This window comes from Octopus bimaculoides, chromosome 1, assembly GCF_046866305.1.
Source record: "Octopus bimaculoides isolate indiv1 chromosome 1, ASM4686630v1, whole genome shotgun sequence".
NCBI lineage: Eukaryota > Metazoa > Mollusca > Cephalopoda > Octopoda > Octopodidae > Octopus > Octopus bimaculoides.
In genome coordinates this window covers 52,813,556-52,834,736 of record NC_142928.1, presented here as the reverse complement: position 1 = coordinate 52,834,736, position 21,181 = coordinate 52,813,556, and the positions used below count along the sequence as shown (strand labels likewise).

General features: G+C 36.2%; 1 protein-coding gene across 3 annotated transcripts in view; it reads left to right on the top strand.

Annotated features, from left to right (window-relative positions):
• LOC106873283 (centrosomal protein of 83 kDa) overlaps positions 1-21,181 on the top strand; it is a 28,734-nt gene that overhangs the window by 5,825 nt on the left and 1,728 nt on the right. For 2 of the 3 annotated variants that reach the window (XM_014920588.3, XM_014920586.3), the window contains 9 exons: positions 1,475-1,696; positions 4,129-4,504; positions 6,360-6,608; positions 8,330-8,576; positions 10,804-10,948; positions 11,384-11,533; positions 12,599-12,962; positions 16,030-16,130; positions 19,918-20,089. In XM_014920588.3, the coding sequence (XP_014776074.1) occupies positions 1,497-1,696; positions 4,129-4,504; positions 6,360-6,608; positions 8,330-8,576; positions 10,804-10,948; positions 11,384-11,533; positions 12,599-12,962; positions 16,030-16,130; positions 19,918-20,089 (2,004 nt within the window). In that variant the 5' untranslated portion in view covers positions 1,475-1,496. Of the gene's footprint in view, positions 1-972; positions 1,066-1,474; positions 1,697-4,128; positions 4,505-6,359; positions 6,609-8,329; positions 8,577-10,803; positions 10,949-11,383; positions 11,534-12,598; positions 12,963-16,029; positions 16,131-19,917; positions 20,090-21,181 lie in introns of all 3 variants that reach the window. The other variant, XM_089357680.1, reaches the window with a different exon arrangement.

Genomic DNA, 21,181 nt, shown 5'->3' with positions numbered 1-21,181 from the left:
TGGAAAAAATTTCTCAATCAATCAAAATCTAGTTTATATAGTTAATGTTTGGTCGACGTAGTTACAAATATCATCCATTAGTAAAAAGGGAAAAAATAAATTTGCCTTCAAGCGGAGTTAATTCTGTATTGCAAAAATATCAATATATTGATTAACTGGAAAAGTACTGCTATATCATTGATACACAGCTTTTTAAACCTATATTGATTGGCTTACTTTTGACCAATCAAAATCTATTTTGCCTTGTTAGTGCTAAAGCAATTAGTAACTTAACATATCTGAGTCACAGTTATTGTTTGTTTAAGCCACTTTATAACTGACCTTATAGCCAAGGGTTCATTATGTTGTACTTCTAGACATGGCATACATGTTTGCCTTAGTTTATCTGACTGACAACAGATTGTTTCACTTTTATACTTTAAGTTCAAATCCTGTTGAGGTTTAATTCTGCCTTTTATTCTTTCAGGGTCATTAAATAAAGTACCAATCCAGTACTAGGGTCATGTATTCTTTTTCTATCTCTTCTCAATAAGAAATTGGCTGTGTTCAGACCTGCTTAGGGAAGGGCTCTATCAAGTTTAAGTTGCTGAACCTAAAACACCATATTTTATAATAGCACCCTTGTGACTTCATTAGGAGTTAAAGCTTGTGAAATGAAAGGAATAAGATACAAGTAAAATGTGAAAATTTACACTAATTTAACATATTTGTGATGCAAAAAAAAAAAATTACAGGTCTTTTAATTGTAGTCTTTCAATGAATTTTCCTAAAAGATAGAATAAATTGGTTTTCTGAAAGAACCCTCTATCAGACAGAGATATGAAAAATGATTTATGATGGTACTGAACTGTATTGTTTCAGTGAGTTGTGCTTATAGATGTAAAATGTAGATATTTTCTTATAGTAATCTTAAATGATATAGAAAAGTTCAAATGCAATAATTTTTTTAAAGAATTATATTATTTTAAAAAGGACATGTCCTAATTTAAACATAAAAAGAAAAAAATTTCCTGCGCAAAAATTGATGAAAATATTTGACAGAATGCTTGGAAGATGAGAAACAAAGTAAGTTTTGTTAATTGAAACAGCATATTAATGTTCATAAGTCCTCAATATTTGTTGGAAAGTATTTTGGAACTTTCTTTTATTAATAATTGTCTTGTTGGCTTTCGATAGGATGTGATCCATTTAGTTTTTGAGGCAGGTTAGCTGAGAAGAAAAGGTATTAGATTATCTTTTCATAGATCATGAGTTCAAAACCACTGGCTGGAATGCCTTTTTACATCATTCCAAGTTTACTTTGCTGTCAGAAATAAGTACAAGATCATAGAGGAATATTACTTGCGATGCACTCGTGTCCTGTCCAGGACAAGATTTATCACTCATTTACTCAACACTATAAAATTGAATATATATGATAGCTGCTTTTGATAATTATTAAAAAAAAGTTTTTCTTTCTTTTCAATTTCTACAGAATATTGGATAAATCCTCTTCCATGCTTGGAAATACAACAGATAGTGAAGCTGGTTCAATGGCCAGTCATGTTACAACACTGCCTCCGGTTCCAGCACGGCTTAGCCAGAGTCTGCCTATTAGAGGATTTGAACCGGAAATACATAAACAGCTGAATGAAGAGCATACACGAGCTGAACAACACAGGCAGAACTATGAGCGACTAAAAGTACAGCATTCACGGTAATTGAAGAGTTGTGTATAGTTATTATTACATCTATTCTATAAGCAAGGTGGATTGGCAAAATGCCTTATGGTATTTTTTCTAGCTCTTTATGTTCTGAGATCAAACCAATGATAACTTTTGCCTTTTGTCAGGGGTCACTAAAATATGGTATCAGTCAAGTATTGAGGTCACTGTAATTAACTAATTCCTTTAATCTTCTCCCTTCAAAATTGCTGGCTTTGTGCCTAAATTGGAAACTTTCTTTACTACTATAGTGTATTTCTTCACAGAAGCAATGAACTGGCTTTTGTAGTCATTGTGTAGTCCCAGTTCAGTTCTGATCAAACAAACTTAGAGCTTCTAGGTAGTCAGCCAAACTACTACATGCAATCCATATATCTATATATCTCTTGTTCTACATATACTATGTTTCTGCATAATAACAGAAAGCAATATATATATATATAAAGATAGATAGATAGATAGAAAGCTGTACATGAATACACGCACACAATTTGCAAAGACATGGCTGTGTGGTTTAATAAGTTTGCTTCCCAATCATGTGGTTTCAGGTTCAGCTCCACTACATAACATTTTGGGCAAGTGACTTCTACTATTGTCCCAGGCTGACCAAAGCCTTGTGAGTGTATTTGGTAGATGGAAACTGAAAGAAACCCATCGTATATGTGTGTGTGTGAGCATGGATATGAAGTAGTATCAAAAGGTTCCCAGGCTAGTTAATGAAAAATAACTTATTTATACCTAAGTGTTAACATTACCTCTTTTGAAATAGTCACCTTGTGCAGTAATACACCGGTTCCAGCGTTCCTGCCACTTTTGGAATCTGGCCTGGAAGTTGTTTTCCATAAGTGAGTCGAAGACCCTCTGCAGTTCACTCCGGATCTCAACAACGGTGTTACAACAGTGACCTTTGAGCTGTTTTTTCATCTTGGGGTAGAAATGAAAGTCCACAGGTGCTAAATCTGGCAAATAGGACAGGTGCAGAAACAATATTATGTTAATTTTGGCAAGAAACTCAAGTGAGGAGAGCTCAGTGAATCCAATTCTTTGCATTCCACTGATTCAGTTGCTTTCACCAAATGTTCTCCCTCAAACACTTCAAAACATCGATTGATGGTCTGGCCCTGGGGGATGAATTCTCAATGCACAATACCACATTTCCAGAGGTGAGGTGACACTTGTGGCAGGTCTTCCAGAGCACTCATTGTCTTCTAAGGATGTTCTTTTGCTTTTAGAGTGCCTGTGCCACTCGAAACATTACCATTGCCTTGTCGCCATAAGCTTGCCGAAGCATGCTCGATGTCTCTGTAGCAGACTTTCCAAGTTTATCACAAAATTTCGTGTTGGCTCTTTCTTCCTGTCCATGACAAAATCACAGACTACAGCATACACACGATCACAAAAACACAAATTTCATAACTTGTGAAGTAAACACAGTGATGTCGCTCGGCACACTGTCTCATAAAGGTCACTGCTAGCTCTCACTGTGCACACAACCATGTGCTGCTATTTGTTGGTATGCTATGGAACTACTCCAGGAACTTTTTGATACCACCTTGTATGTTTGTATGTGTGAGTTAATGTTTCCATGTATTGACATCATGTGATATTTATAAATGAATGTTACTGTGATAGAAGTAATGCCATTTGTTTCCAGTCTTCTGTGAAAATATCTCTCGCTACAGGGAAATATTATGTTGCTCGAAAATATGTGAGGATTGGCAATAGGAGAGATGTCTAGCAATAGAAAATCTGTCTCAACAAGTTCCACCCTACCCATATTAACCAAAAAAAATGTGCATGAAATTAATGAATAAAATTATATATATATAGATAGATAGATAGATAGATAGATATATATCATCATCATACATCTGCTTTCCATGCTGGCATGGGTTGGAGATATATATATATATATATATATATATATATATATATATATATATATATATATATATATATCGTTGTCATCGTTTAATGTCGGTCTTCCATGCTGGCACGGGTTGGGCAGTTTGACTGAGGTTTGGAGAGCCAGCAGCTGTACCAGGTTCCAATCTGATCTGGCAATGTTTCTACAGCTGGATGCCCTTCCTAACGCCAACCACTCTAAGAGCGTGGTGGGTGCTTTTTACATGCCACTAGACATTTTATTTGTTACACATTGATTTTTACATCCTCTTAACTTCTTCCCCTAGAACTGCATTCCACCTGGTCCTGGAACCATTCCCCCCACCTTTCTCACCATTTCTCTTTCTTTTTTTCTTCTTCCTCTTTTCTCACCTGTTTCTGATGAAGGACTACCACCTAAAAAATCAAAGGCTCTTTCCCTTTCTTTCAAGCATTATACTAATAACACCTTTGCTAAAACTTGTCCCTCTCGTTTTGTCTTTTTCTTGTTTTTGCTTATTACCTACTATATAATGAACAGATTACAAGAAGAAGTTGCCAAAATACAAAATGAATGCCGTCAAAAGTCAGAAGAGAACAGACTTTTATATAATAATTTAAGAAGTACTCAAGAACAATATCATAAAGGATTACTTGAAAAAAATGAAGAAATTACATTGCTGCGAACCAAAGTTGTGACACCTCAGCAGTTAGAACTGATCCGTTTGGAGACTTATTCCGAATTAGAGAAGAATTATAAGGAACGGTATCATAAACTGGAATTGGAGTTGGAAGAATTTAAGAACTGTTGCAATAGACAACGTTATGAATTGTCATTGCTGGAGAGCAAGTGTGAGCAGCAAGATGTGCAACACAAAAATGCAAACCAGGAATTGAGGAAAAAGTTAGAAGCAGAGGTGATGTACAATTCCCTTTTCTACCATTTAACCCTTTTGTTACCATATTTCTGTTGAAATACACTGCTTCTGTTAAATTAATTTCAAAAATTAATGACAGTAAAATCATCATTTAACATCCATTTTCCAGGCTGGCATAGGTTGGATAGTTTAGCAGAAGCTGTCCAGACTCAATTGTCTGTTTTTGCATAGATTCTACAGCTGGATGCCCTTCCTAATACCAACCACTTTACAGAGTGTGCTGGGTGCATTTCATATGCCACAGGCATGGGTACATCTACATAGCACTGGCACGAGTACATTTTACATGGCACAGGCATCTGCAAGACAAAGACCTCTCAGTTGGGAGAGGGAGTAGGAATATGGCCATAAAGGACATGCCTGTGCTTTTTATGTGCCACTAGCACAATGTGAATAAATAAGCATTACATTTGACAGAGATAATCTAAATGCTCAAAGGTTAAGCAATAAGTAAAAGTAAAGCTTTTTCAAAATGCATCAGTAAAAGACACGGCAGCAGATACAAACAAATTAGCAAATTGCCTGCCTATTTCAAAGTTGATGTTAGCTTATTTCATAATTTTAAAAGCTATATAATTAAATTTAAGATGGATATCTATTTAGTACATGGAGAGCTAAAGCTGATGCCTGCTTGCTTTCTCATGCAGTTTCATATGAATGGCGTTTTAATACAATGTTAGTAGTATTGAACTAAAAATCTTCTAGAAAACAAGATCAATTTTTACATCAGGCATAGCTGTGTGATTTAGAAGCTTACTTCCCAACTGCATGATTCTGGGTTCAGTTCTACTGCATGGCACCTTGGGCAAGTAGCTCTGGGTCGACCAAAGCTTTGTGATTGGATATGGTAGATAGAAACTGAAAGAAGCCTGTTTGTGTATGTGTGTTAGTGTCTTCTTGTTTTGACACTACCTAATAGTTGTAAATAAGTGTCACTGTCATACAAACAGTGTGCTCCATTTCCAATCTTCCATGAAGACATCTGGTCATGAGGAAATATTGCCTTGCTTAGAAACAGGTGAGGGTTGGTAACAAGGAGTGTGTCTAACCATAGAAGATCTGCATCACTAAAATTCTGTCCGACCCATGCAAGCAAGAAAAAGTGAACATTAAAACGACGATGATGATATTTCCTTTTTGTGGTAACCATACGATAACACCTATTTGCCATTTAATTACAACTCAACCCTTAGCATTACTCTGTCAAAAGTAATGCTTTTTCACATTATTTTGAATAAATTGTGCATTGTCTCATAGCTTCAAGATTCTGATGCTATGATTGTTTATTTCTAGAATGACATTGTTGAGTAAGTGAGAGACTGGATCTGGCTGCTTTGAACATAAGACAGAATATTTGGGCCAGATATGACCGGTTTAAATGCTAAAGGATTAAACATCCAGCTAAAATACTTAATTCATCATCATCGTCGTTTAACGTCTGCTTTCCATGCTAGCATGGGTTGGACGATTTGACTGAGGACTGGTGAAACCAGATGGCTACACCAGGCTCCGATCTGATTTGGCAGAGTTTCTACAGCTTGATGCCCTTCCTAACGCCAACCACTCCGAGAGTGTAGTTAATTATACAAGTTTTTCTCACAGTTAGATATCCTCTTGTTTCAATAACTCACAGTTAGATATCCTCACAGTTAGATATCCTCACAGTTGATATCCTCACAGTTAGATATCCTCACAGTTAGATATCCTCACAGTTAGATATCCTCTTGTTTCAATAACTCTGCTGCAGTTTGAGTAACTCCTTGCACTTTATTACTTTACAACACTTTAATTATTCCTACAAAATTTATTGACAAAATCAATTTCTTTTTAAAAGGTGAACAATGTAAGAGCGGAAAAAGATCGTCTTCTTGCTCAGATTCATACTGAATCTTCTAAAGATACAGAACAGATTTTTTCATTGAAAAGAGAAAATGTAACTTTGCAAGAACAACTGAAATCAGCATTGACTGGGCTAGAAGAAGCACAAGCTCTACGTGAAAAATCTTCCCTTGAGATTGATAGATTATCACGATTATTAGCAAAAAATGAAGTAGAGTATAATGCCAACTTGAAAAAAATTGAAGTAAGTAATTATCTTTTCTATTATTAAGTTCAAACAGTTAGAAATTCTAATAGGGCACTTTGAGGCTTTTGTTATTACTTCTATTTTATTCTAGTTGTAAATATCAAAAATGGAAAGTTTTTTTTCCTAAATTTGAAATTAGTTTGGAGATGAAACTGAGAATATTGTAAAATTAAAACTGATATTGAAACTCAACTAAATTTTTTTGTCTTTGAAAAGAAATCTCAATTTTTTCAGTTTAAAATTTAAATTTGAAAATAATCTTGTAGAAATTTCCCAATTTTTAAATATTCTAATATTTATATTCTGATAATTTTATTTGATTATTAACTAAATAAAATAAGCTATCTTACTTAGATCACAATCATCATCATAATCATTCACATCATGGTGAATTCGGGAGTCCTAACTACTTTTTTGCCTTCCACTATGCACCCTCTAAGGTTAAGATTACTGGCTTTATAGTGATACCCAAACTACCTCTGGTTAGTTGGTATATTTAAATATATATGTAAATATATGGTGATCTTGTTTCCCTATTCATATGAGTCTGCATTACAGCATATCGCTACTTTTCTTACTCTTGTGATATGGCCATAACTTAGTTGATAATTTGTTCCATTATCAACACAAATACTCTTGCAAATATTTCAGCTAATGAATGACTTTAATACTCAGTTGCCTCTTCCGTTCACTTGTACTCCACTTTGCTATTAATGTGGCAGCTCCAGACTCTCACTCAACATTGTAAACTTTAGCAATAGGACATTTGTCAGCAGATATTACTTTCAAGAAGCTTGTTAGTGTTATTGAGCTGAAAAGAATTGCTTTCACTTGCTCTTTAGTGATAGTAAATGCAACAGAGGGATAGCAAAAACATTTGAACCTCTTCATCTCTTGTCATCGTCACTACCCTTCCATCATCGCCATTATGATCAATACCTTTCCCATTGCCACATTCATTTTGAGTTTCATATTAATGACGTCTAGGAAACATGAATTTCTATTTTTCTGTTTTGAAAGGCTTCATACTAAAGAGTCACTATGGTGAGCACTAAGAACTTTATCATTTTAAATAAAATTTTGAGTTTTCACAACACAGAAGTAACTACAAAATCATTTTACTTATTCATTGTAATAACCTTATCCCTCTCCTGTAAACTCTCTACTGTTTTCAAAATGTGAACATATTTTAAGTCCTAAATCTTACAGCAAAATATGGGATGGCTCAACATTAAAACACCACTATGGATATGTTATTGGTTCACTCAAGTATACCTGAGTAAAGTTACAATTTCATATCCCAACGACTTCATACTTCTGATTCTCAATCAGGAATATGTCTCTTATTTTGGAAAAGCATGAGTACTAAAGCTTTTCATTTTCCTTCTTGCTTCTGAGTTCAAATTCCACTGTTGTTGACTTAGGATTTCATCAAACTAAAATAAATAAGTACCAGTAACACTAGCATTGAATTACTTTCATGTATTTTGTTTATTTTTTCTTACATGTCTGCTATATATTGCTTTTTGGCCAAGAAGAGTATAATTTGAAACTGATCAATATTGTTGTGATTTAGTTCATGTCATGTTGGATATTCAACTCACTTCAATATAAAATTTCTATTTTTGATGTCTTCACTGGTTCTTGGTCATTTCCAAGGAGCAAGTCATAGAAATTTTTAAAAAATTAGTCCAAGGCTAATTTTTCTTTTCTTTTAGGTTGAAAAAGAAATGCTAACAAAGGAAATTCAGAAATTCCATGAGGAAATGTATGAATGTGAGATCCAACAGACAAAGGTGTCAAACCAAAAACACGAACTGGAACAAGACAACATGAACCTCAAGACAAAGCTTGAACAACATATTCAGCAGCATAAGTTAGAAATGGGTGAACTTAAGTTAGATTTAACACGACAGATAGGTGATGTGCAACGGGAACGTGACAAATTACAAAACACCATTGAAGGTATCTCAGTGAAATTTCTATTTCATTAACTTTTAAATGTAAATCATGGCTTAAGAAGCTTACATTGCATCCATGTGGTTTTAGGTTCAGGGCCACTTGGGCAAGTTCTATTATAGTCTCAGGCCAGCCAATGCCTTGTGAGAGGATTTGGTAGGCAGAAACTATGTGAAAGCTAGTCATATATACGTGTGTGTGTGTGTGTGTGTTTCCACCCTCCACTCCACTGTGCCTGACAACTAGTGTTGGTTTGTTTATGTCCCCATAACTTATCGGTTCAGCAAAAGAAAAAGACCAATAGAATAAGAGCCAGACTTCAGAAAAATATAAGTGCTGGCATTGATTTGTTTGGTTAAACCCATCAAGGTGCTGCCCCAGCATGGCTGCAGTCCAATGACTGAAATAAGTGAAAAGATTAGAGATAATATATAATTGAGAAAGTTTTTAAAATATAAATGCATTGTCTTTTTTATATTTAATTATTTGATTTGTTAAAATGTGAAAAACACCAGGATTAAATCCCCTGATGATTCTTCAGTTTGTTATATTTAAGACATTTTGCTGCTATGAAAAGGGCCACTGTTATTCAAATTATGAAATAAGCCACACACACACACACGCACACGTGCACACACACACACACGCGCGCGCGAAGTGGTACCAAAAAGTTCCTAGACTAGTTATGTTTAATAAAAAATAACTTATTTACCTAAGTTTTAACATCATCTTCTTCGAAATAGTCACCTTGCATAGCAATACACTGGTCTCAGCATTCCTGCCACTTTTGGAATCTGGCCTGGAAGTCATTTTCTGTATGTGGGTCAAGCACCTTTTGCAACTCACTCTGGATCTTGACAACAGTGTTAAAACAATGGCCTTTGAGCTGCCTTTTCATCTTAGGAAGAGAAGGAAGTCTGCAGGTGCTAAATCTGGCGAATAGGGCAGGTGCAGAAGCGATACCCTGTTGCTTTTGGTCAGAAACTCACAAGTGAGGAGAGCTCAGTGACAGGGTGCATTGTCATCGTGAAGAATCCAATTCTTTGTGCTCCACAGAACCAGTCACTTTCACTGAATGTCTTCCCTCTGAAGCTTCAAGACATTGCAGTAGAACTCTCAAATGATGGTCTGTTCCTAGGGGATGAATTCTCAATGCACAGTACTGCAGATGTCAAAAGAAAAAAAAAAACGATGAGCATACTCTTGATTGAGCTGTGGTTCTGTTGTGCCTTTTTCATGGACATGAAGGGCTCTTCTATTGTGATGACTGCTGCTTCATGTCCAGGTCGTGCCCATATACCCAACTCTCATCACTGGTGATGATCCTCGACATGAAGGATGGGTCGTCAGCAGCATGCTGACAGAGATCTTGACAGATTTCAACATAATGTCCTTTCTGATCAGTGGTCAGCAGGTGGGGGACAAATTTGGCAGAGACATGCTGCCTGATCAATTCAGACGTTACAATTGCTTGCATGGACACATACAACAGACCGACAACATCAACAGTGTCATTCATTGTCCTCCAAGTATCCTTATAAATAAGCTGATGAATTTTTTCCACATTTCCAGGGGGTGATGCTCGTGACAGGTCTTCCAATTCACTCATCATCTTCCAGGGATGTTCTTCTGCTTTTGAAGTGCTGGTGCCACTCAAAACATTGCGTATGACCCATTGCCTCATCGCCATAAGCTTGCCAAAGCATGCTCAATGTCTCTGGAGTAAGGAATTATCATTCATTGTTTCACTCAAGCAAAACCGTGGGATGTGAACATTCATGCATATTTTCATGTGCCCACATACATGCACATGCACATGCACATACACACACACAGCAAATTTCCTTTCATTTCCATTTATTAAATTCACTCACAAGGCAGTGGTTGAGCCAGGACTATAATATAAGACATGCCCAAGGGACTGAATCTGAAATCGTGTGGTTGCACAAAGCAAACTTCATCCAGCCTGTACAAACATAGAAATGGAGATACTAAAAAAAGTGAGGAGGAGGAGGAGGAGGATGCCATTGCTGTCATGTAGTTTCTAATCCTTTCCTTTTTTTTAGAATTTCGGTTAAATTTGAAAGTTGCACTATTAAAAAAAAAAAAAAAAAATGCTTAACTTGGCTGCTTAGAAAAACTGCAACATTTTTAAATAGATTAACTACAATACTTCACTAGCTAAATACAAAGTGAAACAACTTTTATTTTCTTTGATCATTTTTTATTTCAGATTTAAAAGTTCAGCTGGATGTATCAGAACAGGCAAATAGGCAACATTCTCAAAACTTAATGGACAAAAAGAAAGAAATGACTAGACAAGTTCAGCTTGCAAAAGAGAAAGAGATACAGAAACTGAATGAAGTTGAAAATGAAAAGTGAGATTATTTTTATATTTATTATCTGACCTGGAATATTAGTACAACCCTTTAGCATTTAAACCAGCCATATCAAGCCCAAATAGTTTATCTGTTTTATGTTCAAACTGGCCATATACAGCCTCTCACATCAACCCTACAATGTCATTCTAAACATAAATAATCACATCATCATCTTGATGCTATGTGATAATACATGATTAATTCAAAACAATGTAAATAAATAAGCATTACATTTGACAGAGTAATTTGAATGCTAAAGGGATAAATATTTTTTTCTATTTGACAAGTGTATCAGTTATTGTTGTTAAAACATAATTCTTTCATTGAAGTTCCAACTGATAAGTAGCCAACCCTAAACTTGTTTGTTTTATAACTTTTTTTTTATCATTTTTTTTTCATATCAACTTTTCTGTCTTTGATTTCTTTAAAAAGGCTTGAACTTGAAGCTCAGCTCCAAGAATTACAAAGGCAAAATTCAGATCAAATTAATGTATGGCAAGCTGAGAAAGATTGTTTGGAAGACAAGATAAAAGATGTTACGGATTCCAAAAATCTTGTTGAGAAAGAACTTTTAATACTAAAGTAACTATCTAAAGTTTTATTTCTTATTATTTGTATATATTTACTAAAAGAAACCATTTTATAATATTCAGTAGGATTCATATTTTCCATTTGCTGAACACTTATATTCTTCCTTGTTTATTATTGATTCCCCTGTTATTCGATTCAAACATTTGTTTTAAAAATAAAATGCTGGTTAGGAAGTTAAAAGAATATGTTGATCAATCAAAACTGTTATTGATAGTCTTCAAGTTGAGAAGCAATTAGGTGAGAGCCCCAGGTAGTTTTCTGTTTCAAAATTGATAAAAGTAAGTCACCTTCTGAAACTGAAATTGTTCATAGTAAAATATCATATTAAAAACATTTCAAAAATTGAATTTGAAATTTGAACACATTGAAATTTAGTAAAATGTTGAAATTTTAATCAAACTTTAATCACAGTTTAATTTTGACAAAAATTTGTGGCTGTGTGGTTATGAAGTTTGCTTTCCAACCATATGATTTTGAGTTCAGTCCCCCTGCAAGGTACCTTGGCAAAGTGTTTAGTATAGCTACTGGCTGTCCAAAGCCTTATGAGTTGATTTAAATGGAGGAAGATGAAAGAAGCCCATCATATGTATGTATGTAAGTTTAAGTGTGAGTATATTTATACTTCCTTGTCTTGACATTGCATGATAGTTGTAAAATGATTGTCACAGTCATACAAGCAGTGGCATTGATTTCCAATATTCTGCAAGAAAATGTCTGACCATGGGAAATAATACCTTGCTTGGAAACGAGGGTTAGTGACAGGAAAAGCATCCAGCCACTGAAAAGCTGACTCACTAAAACTCCATCCATCCCCTGCAATCATGGAAAAGTCGACATTAAAACAATGATACGCACACACACTTACCTGGGTGGTTACTGATAGGAAATATATTCACATGTAAATATTTTTACAATTATTGAGTGTTAAATCAATTGATTATGTACTTTTTAAGTCTGATTTCGAATTTTTTTTTTCTGAAGTGTAATCTTGTGACATGTTAGAGTCTCTTACTATATTTCTCTTAATTCTTCAACTACTATTTTTTTCTTTTTAAGGGCTAAAGTAGATCATGAACGTTCTGTGAAAGAGGAATTAGAGCAGGAAAGATCTGATAATCGGGCTCTGCGCAGTCAAGTAAATTCTTTGCAAGCTGAAATCAATCATTTACATTTAGAAGAACATAATATGTCCGACAAGTGCCAGCGTTTACGGAGTTCAGTTGAAAAATACCGATCTGAGGTGAAGCGTATTGAGGAAACAACAAAGAAGAATGACCAACAGACTGAAGAACAGCTACACAAGCAAAAGCATATGTGGAAAGAAAATCTGGAACGTATAGAAAAACGAAATGAAGAACTTGAGAAAAAATGTAAGATTAATTTTGAGAGACTGTCGGCAGCTGCCAGTATTCATGAAAAAGTAAGTTTGAAAAGATTGTTTTTATTGGAATCTGAAATGTTATCTACAACAATCTTTCATTGCATCATCATGATCATCATCCAATGTCCATTTTCTATGCTGGTATAAGTTGAACGATTTGACAGGAGCTGGCTTGGCAGAAGACTGCACCAGATTTCATTGTCTGTTTTGGCATGATTTTTATGGCTGGATGCCCTCCCTAATGCCAACCACTTTACAGAGTGATCTGGGTGCTTTTTACATGGCACCAACACAGGTAAGGTCTGCTTTGGCACAGTTTTTACAGCTGGATGCTTTTTATGTGGTACCAGTACTGACAAGATCACCTAGTAACTTGCAAGACAAAGCTTCTTTGCGGGGCAGGTATTAGAGGAGGTGGCCTTGTGCCAGGTGATGAGATGTTAGAATGTGACAGAAGGACAAAAATAGGTGTCTTGCTGTAGAGGTGATACATGGTTGCTCCAGTCAGAGGAAGAGTGAGGGAGTAATCAAGAATGTGAGCAAGATTGGAAGAGACCAGTTTGTTCATAATTATAGTAGAACAAGAGTAAACCACTGTTCTTGGCATTCACTGTTGTGAAGAAGGCATTTGACAGGGTAGCATGCCCAGTAACTTGGTAGTTATTAAGGTAACTAGCTATAGATGAATGGCTTGTGAAGGCTATGCAAGCTATCTACAAAGATGCAATAAGTAAAAGAGAACAACAATTTCATTGACAAATTTAGTATGAAGGTAGGAGTCCACCAAGGTTTAATCCTTAGTCACCTTGTATTCATTATAGTCTTACATACCATCACAGAGAAGTTTAAGACTGGCTATGTTATATTACTCAGTCAAATGTAACATTTTTTAATTCATATTTTTTTCTATTAATCATGCATTATCTCATAACTTTAAGATTTCACTGATGTGATTGTTTATTTTTGAAAATGACATTGTAGGTTAGGTATAAAAAGGCCAGACATGGCCAGTTTAAGCAGAAAACATGTAGAATATATGGGCCTGATATGGCTGGTTTAAATGCTAAAAGGTTAAACCTATGCAGCCATACTTGTACCTTATGAAAAAAAATAATAAAAATTGTTTCAATAGTATGAACCAAAAATGTGGATATAAAGTGAATTCTAAATCCACACTGCTATGCCTGCACCAAATTAGAAAGTTTGCTTCTCATTTACAAAACCCAGCACTCAATCCCTTGCATGTGACACATGTCTTTTACTGTATCCTTGGGTTGACCCATACCTTTTGAGTGAAATCGGTTGACGGAAACTGTTTGGAAGCCTATTGAATGGAATGTGGCTATAATTCAGTGTTACACTGTCACACTGCTTCTATCCATGTTAAGAATACATGTTTCTGGAATACTCAGCCACTTACATAAGTTTGGTAGTTCAGTTGGACAAACAATTGAAAACACATGATTTGAAATTCTATCTGAAATCTATTCATTTTGTGTGTGTGTGGAAGCAACAGGATTTCATATAATTTCTGTGAAATTTGAAACCCAAAAAAGTGATTGCAAAGTGAATTGAATTGCACAGCCATGTCCATGCCTAATAACATTCAAAATGAACATCACTCACAACAGTCTTACAAGTTTGGGAGAACCTACTAAAGATTTTGCCCAGGTACTGTCCTTTCTCCTTTGATTAACTTAAGAAAATTAAGGTATAAAATTGTAGAGGTGGTGCCATATCTTAAGTTACTAAAGTAATAAGGTTGAAATACCAAACTCAAACATAGAACTGTTATTAAATTATATTTTGTTGGCAGATGCACAGGGGCAATAAACACTGAAGATGCTCAGAAAACAGATTCCATCACATGCCAGGGGGGAGAAACTAGAACTAGTTAATAGCTTCTGCTACCTAGGCGACCAAGTCTGTAGTGGGGGTGGTTGTACTGAGAGTGTAGTAGCTAGAATAAGAATAGCCTGGGCAAAGTTCAGAGAGCTTCTACCTCTACTGGCAACTAAGGGCCTCTCGCTCAGGATGAAAGATAGACTGTATGATGCATGTGTGCAAACTGCCATGCTACATGACAGTGAAACATCAGATGTGGTGTGCAAGACAGATGAATGCACTAGTATGGTCATGTGTTATATATAGTTGAGGACAGTTCTGTGAAGAAGTGCCACTCCCTAACTGTGGAAGGAACCTGCAGAAGAGGTAGACCCAGGAATACGGGAGATGAGGTGGTGAAGTATTACCTTCAAACATTGGGCTTTACAGAAGCAATGACATGAGACCGAGCCCTTTGGAGGTATGCTGTGATTGAGAAGACCTGGCAACAAAAGTGAGATCGTAGCCATGCATGTCCAGCCCAGTTAAGAGTACCCCTGATGCATCAGGCAATATGATATGCTTAAGAAGACCTGTTGAGTCAAGTAAAACCAATATCGTAGCTGTGGCCAGTGCCCCCTGACTGGCTCCCACACCAGTGGCATGTAAAAAGCACTATCCGAACATGATCAATGCCAGTGCTGCCTGACTGGCTCCCGTATCAGTGGCATGTAAAAAGCACCATCCGAACATGGCTGATGCCAGTACCCCATAACTGGCTCCCGTGCCAGTGGCACATAAAAAGCACTATCCAAATGTGATCGATGCCAGGCCCGCCTGACTGGTGGCACGTAAAAAGCACCCACTACACTCTCGGAGTTGTTGGCATTGGGAAGGGCATCCAGCTGTAGAAACTTTGCCAGATCAGATTGGAGCCTGGTGTAGCCACTGGCTCTCCAGACCCCAGTCAAACTGTCCAAGCCATGCCAGCATGGAAAACAGACATTAAATGATGATGATAATGACTATTGTAGGTTTTTTTTATATAGCTTTCAATTTAATATTAAATTTGTATTAAAAAAAACCTGATAAATTTAGTTTTAGAAGCTTTTAGAAGTTTTAGAAGCAATCAATTTAGTCCAAGTTATCATTTGTCATTCTTTTGCTATGATATTTTTTGGTGAAATCCTACTGACACAATCTTGACTTGACAATTGTTCTATACTAGTAACTTAAGAGTTATTTTGATATCTATTTTTTTCATTATTGTATGGATGTTTAGTATAAGAAGAAAAGCCTGCTAGCAATTCAGACATTGAAGAAAAAGCTTGAATTAAAGAGTGTCAAAATTGAAGAATTGGATGCCATGTGCAAAATCTTTGAGTAAGTAACATTTTCATTAATTTTAAGTTTAAAAGATGCATATTCCTATATAAGACAGTCTAGGAGAGATTCTTTTATTCCTTTACTTGTTCCAATCTTTGGATTGTGACCAAACTGGGGCACTAACTTTGATGGTTTTAAATTGATTATATCACTATTTATTGAATAGATGGGTCACAACTTGATACTTAAATACAAAATGTTTTTTGATCAATAACTGATTTACACCTGTATATATGTTGGGTTGGCAAGAAAGTAATTTCGTTTTTCACAAATAGATAGTTACAATTTTTTTGAATGGTTTTGTCAATGGTAAGATTTTTTCCTGACATTTGATAGCTGTTACTTTTAGCTTACTTTAGAAACAAATTGTGCATAATTTTGTTTACAGCTGTCAGTTCAGTTTCAATTTTAACATTGAGTGCAAAAACGAACATTTTTGCCATATTTTACTTCTTTATTTCCCTAAAGGCAAGAAAGCTGCTGAGGTTCATAAAATAGATATGTGAAGTTTATGGTGTTGAGTGCTTAACAGAACACACATGGTTTTAAAAAATTCTATTCTGGAAATTTTTCACTCAAAGATGACCAACGTTCTGGTCAACCTACTGAAGTTGATGATGACCAAATCAAAGCCATAATTGAATCTGATTGTCATATAACTGTGTGAGAGATTGCAGAGAGGTTAAATGTATCACATACAACAATTGAAAAATCACTTAAAATGTCTTGGACTTATTAAGGAGCTTGGTATTTGGGTTCCAGATAAATTGAAAGAGATTCACTTAACACAACAAATCAATATTTGCGATATGCATATCAAATGCAATGAAATTGACCTTCTTTTTAACCAAATCATCACTGGTGATGAAAAATGGATTGTCTACAATAACATCAATCGAAAATGATCATGGTTCAAGCATAATGAACCAGCACAAACCACATCAAAAGCTAAATTGCATAAAAAAAAAAGATTGTGCTGTCAATTTGGTGGGATTACAAAGGTGTTTTGTATTTTGAGCTGCTTCAAAGGAACCAAATGATCAATTCAGATGTTTACTGTCAACAACTAATGAAATTGGATGGAGCAATCAAAGAAAAATGGCCAGAATTGGCAAATCATAAAGGAATCATATTCCATCATGACAACACTAGACCATACACATCTTTGCTAACTTGTAAAAAATTATTGGAGCTTCATTGGGAAGTGATGTCACATCCACCATATAGCCCTGACCTTGTACCATCAGGTTACCATTTATTTCAAAGTTTGCACAATTCTTTGAATGGTAAAAACTTTCAATAATGATGATGACCTGAAATAGCACTTGCTTCAGTTTTTGGCTAATAACCAGAAGTTCTATGTGCGCAGAATCATGAAGTTGCCAGAAAGATGGCAAAAGGTCATCGAACAAAATGGGAAATATGTAATCCACTGAAGTTCATTCTTTGTATGAAAAAAAAAATGACTTTATTTCACACTAAAAAATCGAAATTACTTTCTTGCCAACCCAATATATATATATATATGTGTGTGTGTGTCAGATTCAACAGAATTTCTGTCTACCAAATTTCACTCACATGACACACTCACACTCTAAAATTTTCCCAAAGTGCTGCATAGTGATGTCAAATTGGTTCCAAAGTGAAATTCTTAACATAAAGCCATGCCTGTACTTTAAGATTCCTTAACAAAGAAAATTTGTTTTAGTAGTTTTTCCTTAAGCTTTCTTTAGCATATTCTGTTTGTATAATCATCATCATTGTTGTTTAACGTCCACTTTCCATGCTGGCATGGGTTAGACAGTTTGACTGAGGACTCGCAAGCCAGAAGGCTATACCAGGCTCCAATCTGATTTTGCAAAGTTTCTACAGCTGGATCCCCTTCCTAATGCCAACCACTCCAAGAGTGTAGTGGGTGTTTTTTGCATGCCACCAGCACAAGGGCCAGTCTGGCAGTACTGGCATCAACCATGTTTGAATGGTGCTTTTTATGTGTCACCGGCACAGGACCAGTCAGGTAGCACTGGCATCGACCATGCTCCAATGGTGCTTTTTACGTGCCACTGGCACAGGTGCCAGTCAGGCGGTACTGGCGTCGGCCACGATAATGACTTCATTTGACTCAACAGGTCTTTGCAAGCACTATTTATTGCCCAGTGATTGAAGGGTACTCTTAAATGGGCCAGTTATGCTGCACTGGCATAGGCCACAGTTACTGTCTCACTTAAATTGCTGGGTCTCCTCAAGAACAGCATATCTCCAAAGGTCTAGGTCACTTGTCATCATCTCCATGAGGCCCAACGTTCAAAGGTCATGCTTCACCACTTCATCCTAGGTCTTCCTGGGTCTGCCTCTTCCATAAGTTCTCTCTACTGCTAGGGTGTGACACTTTTTCACACAGCTGCTCTCATCCATATGCAATACATGACCATACCAGTGCAGTCGTCTCTCTTGCACACCACATCTGACGCTTCGTATGTCCAACTTTTCTCTCAGGGTGCTTACACTCTGTCATGTATGCACACTGACATTACACATCTAGCGGAGCATACTAGCTTCGTTTCTTGCAAGCTTTCGCATGTCTTCAGCAGTCACAGATGTTTGCTGCGTCATACAGTCTACCTTTTACTCTGAGCAAGAGGCCCTTTGTAGGATGTAGGAGCTCTCTGAACTTTGCCCAGGCTATTCTTATTCTAGTAGCTACACTCTCAGAGCATCCATCCCCGCTACTGACTTGGTCACCTAGGTAGCAGAAGCTATCAACTACTTCTAGTTTTTCCCCCTGGAATGTGACAGAATCTGTTTTCTGTACATTTTCAGTGTTTATTGCTCCTGAGCATTTGCCATACACAAAAACTATCTTCCCAGTTAGCCTTCCTTTGATATTGCTGCACCTCTTGTGTGTCCCTAGCTTACACTGGGTACATCTTATGGAGTTTCTACCTACGTCTTTTCTACAGATTGAGCAGGGCCATCTACCTGAAGGGATTGGTGATTTATCTGCCTTCCTACTTTTTAAGATTTTGGTTTTTGCTAGATTGGCTCTAAGGCCCTTTGATTCTAGACCTTGCTTCCACATCTGAAACTTCTCTCCTAGTTCTAATAGTGACTCAGGTATTAGAGCAAGGTCTTCAGCATAGAGAAGCTCCCAGGGGCATCCTAATTCCTCTGTTATTGCTTGGAGGACTATGATGAATAAGAGGGGGGGGGGCCAAGGATTGATCCTTAGTGGACCCCTACCCGGAACTCTTCACTATATTTGTTGCATTCCTGTACATGGCTTGTACAGCTCTTACTAACCACTCATGTATCCTTAGTTTCTGCATTGACCACCAGATAAGAGATCGGGGGACCCTGTCAAAGGCTTTCTCCATGTCAATGAAAGCCAGGTACAGAGGCTTATTTTTGGCTAGGTATTTCTCTTGCCAGAAATATAGCATCAGTGGTACTTTTCCTTGGCACAAACCCAAACTGCTTCTTGTCTAAACTGACTCTCTCCCTAATTAGTTGGTTTCTACCTTTGTAGCAGTTGACTATGATGCTGCTACACCAGTCAATCAAACAATAATAACTGAAATAATTGAAACAATTTTGAATTTATGTGATTACAACTCTCAATGGCTGTAAAAAGGTATTGCAGTAAGATATAATTCCTCAGTGTAAGAAAGTATTTCCATAGCAAAAATTGAGAAGTAAATTTGCTGTTTAACAGAGTCCAATTTATATAAAAGTGCTATCTTAGTGTTCTAAATTAACGCATATTAATTTCATGGTCATCCTGTAGAAACTGGGTTTCACCCGAAGAACACAAGAAACTGAAACTTCAACTCCAGGACTTGCTTTATCGTCATAATGAATTTCGTCGTCTAGTCTTCTCAGCTCCTGTGGTTGGAGACAAAGGACCTTTAAACCCAATTCTTCCAAACAATTCTTTTCATAGCAATTTTGAAGAACAGGTAAGGGTTAATAAATTTTATATATCTGAAAATTGTTAACAAGGTGTATTTAATTACAATTTTAAAACTCTTTCACCAATGTTATCATTGTTTTCCTCTAGGTCTAGAATTTCTTTCCATTCATTCAATCTATGATTAGGTTCTCTTAGTTGAATACACTAACAATCATATTGTGGCATTGGTTGACAGATTTCTCATAATCTTTACCCTAGCAAGTATTTTGACTTTTGAGAGAAAGAATAATGGATAACCACTGAGTAGAGTGACTGTAGGAAGATTGAATATATATTAATTTGATGTGATCACTTATAATACAGGTGACCTGATGGAGAAATGTAGTTATAAAGCATAATGGTCTGGGCTTTGAATAAGGATGGATCCAGTGCCATGCCGTGCTATACAGGTGGCGTAAGAGAATGATTGGTGATTGATAGAAAGAAGTAGAGATGGTTGTAAATAAAGGCTTAACAGGAACATAATATGCAAGAAACCCAAATGATGATATAATACATCTCAACATCCATCATTATCACTATTTCAATATCTATTTTGCTATGGTTATTCAGGTGGATAGATCTTTCCACAACTATGTGTCACCACTAGTTACAATTCTTTATCATCTCATTTTTGAGGTTGAGCTTCTTAGATTACCCTTCACTACATCATCCTGTGAGTTCTAAGATTTTCCCGTTCTACTGGTTCCATCTGTTTCAACCACTTGACACATCTTTATGTAACCAACATATATATCATGTACCTCTCTAGCACATTATCGCTGATCGTCTTATATCATTTTTCTCTGTTTGTGCTCTGTTGTTCATACATACTAACATTATACATCCAGTGGAGGATGCTTGTGTCGTTTCTTTCATAGAACCAGGGAGGTTTTGGGCAGGTTGATATCAAAAGGATTAAACCATTCACAGGTACCAACATAAAGTCAACACAAAGAAACAGCATCACTAATATATGAATAATCTGTTTAGATAAAATATTACCACTCCTGCTTGGAACACCACCTCCCTCAACATCACCTTAACAAGCTACAAAGGACATAAAACAACACACTTCACCCCATAATAAGTTGTATAT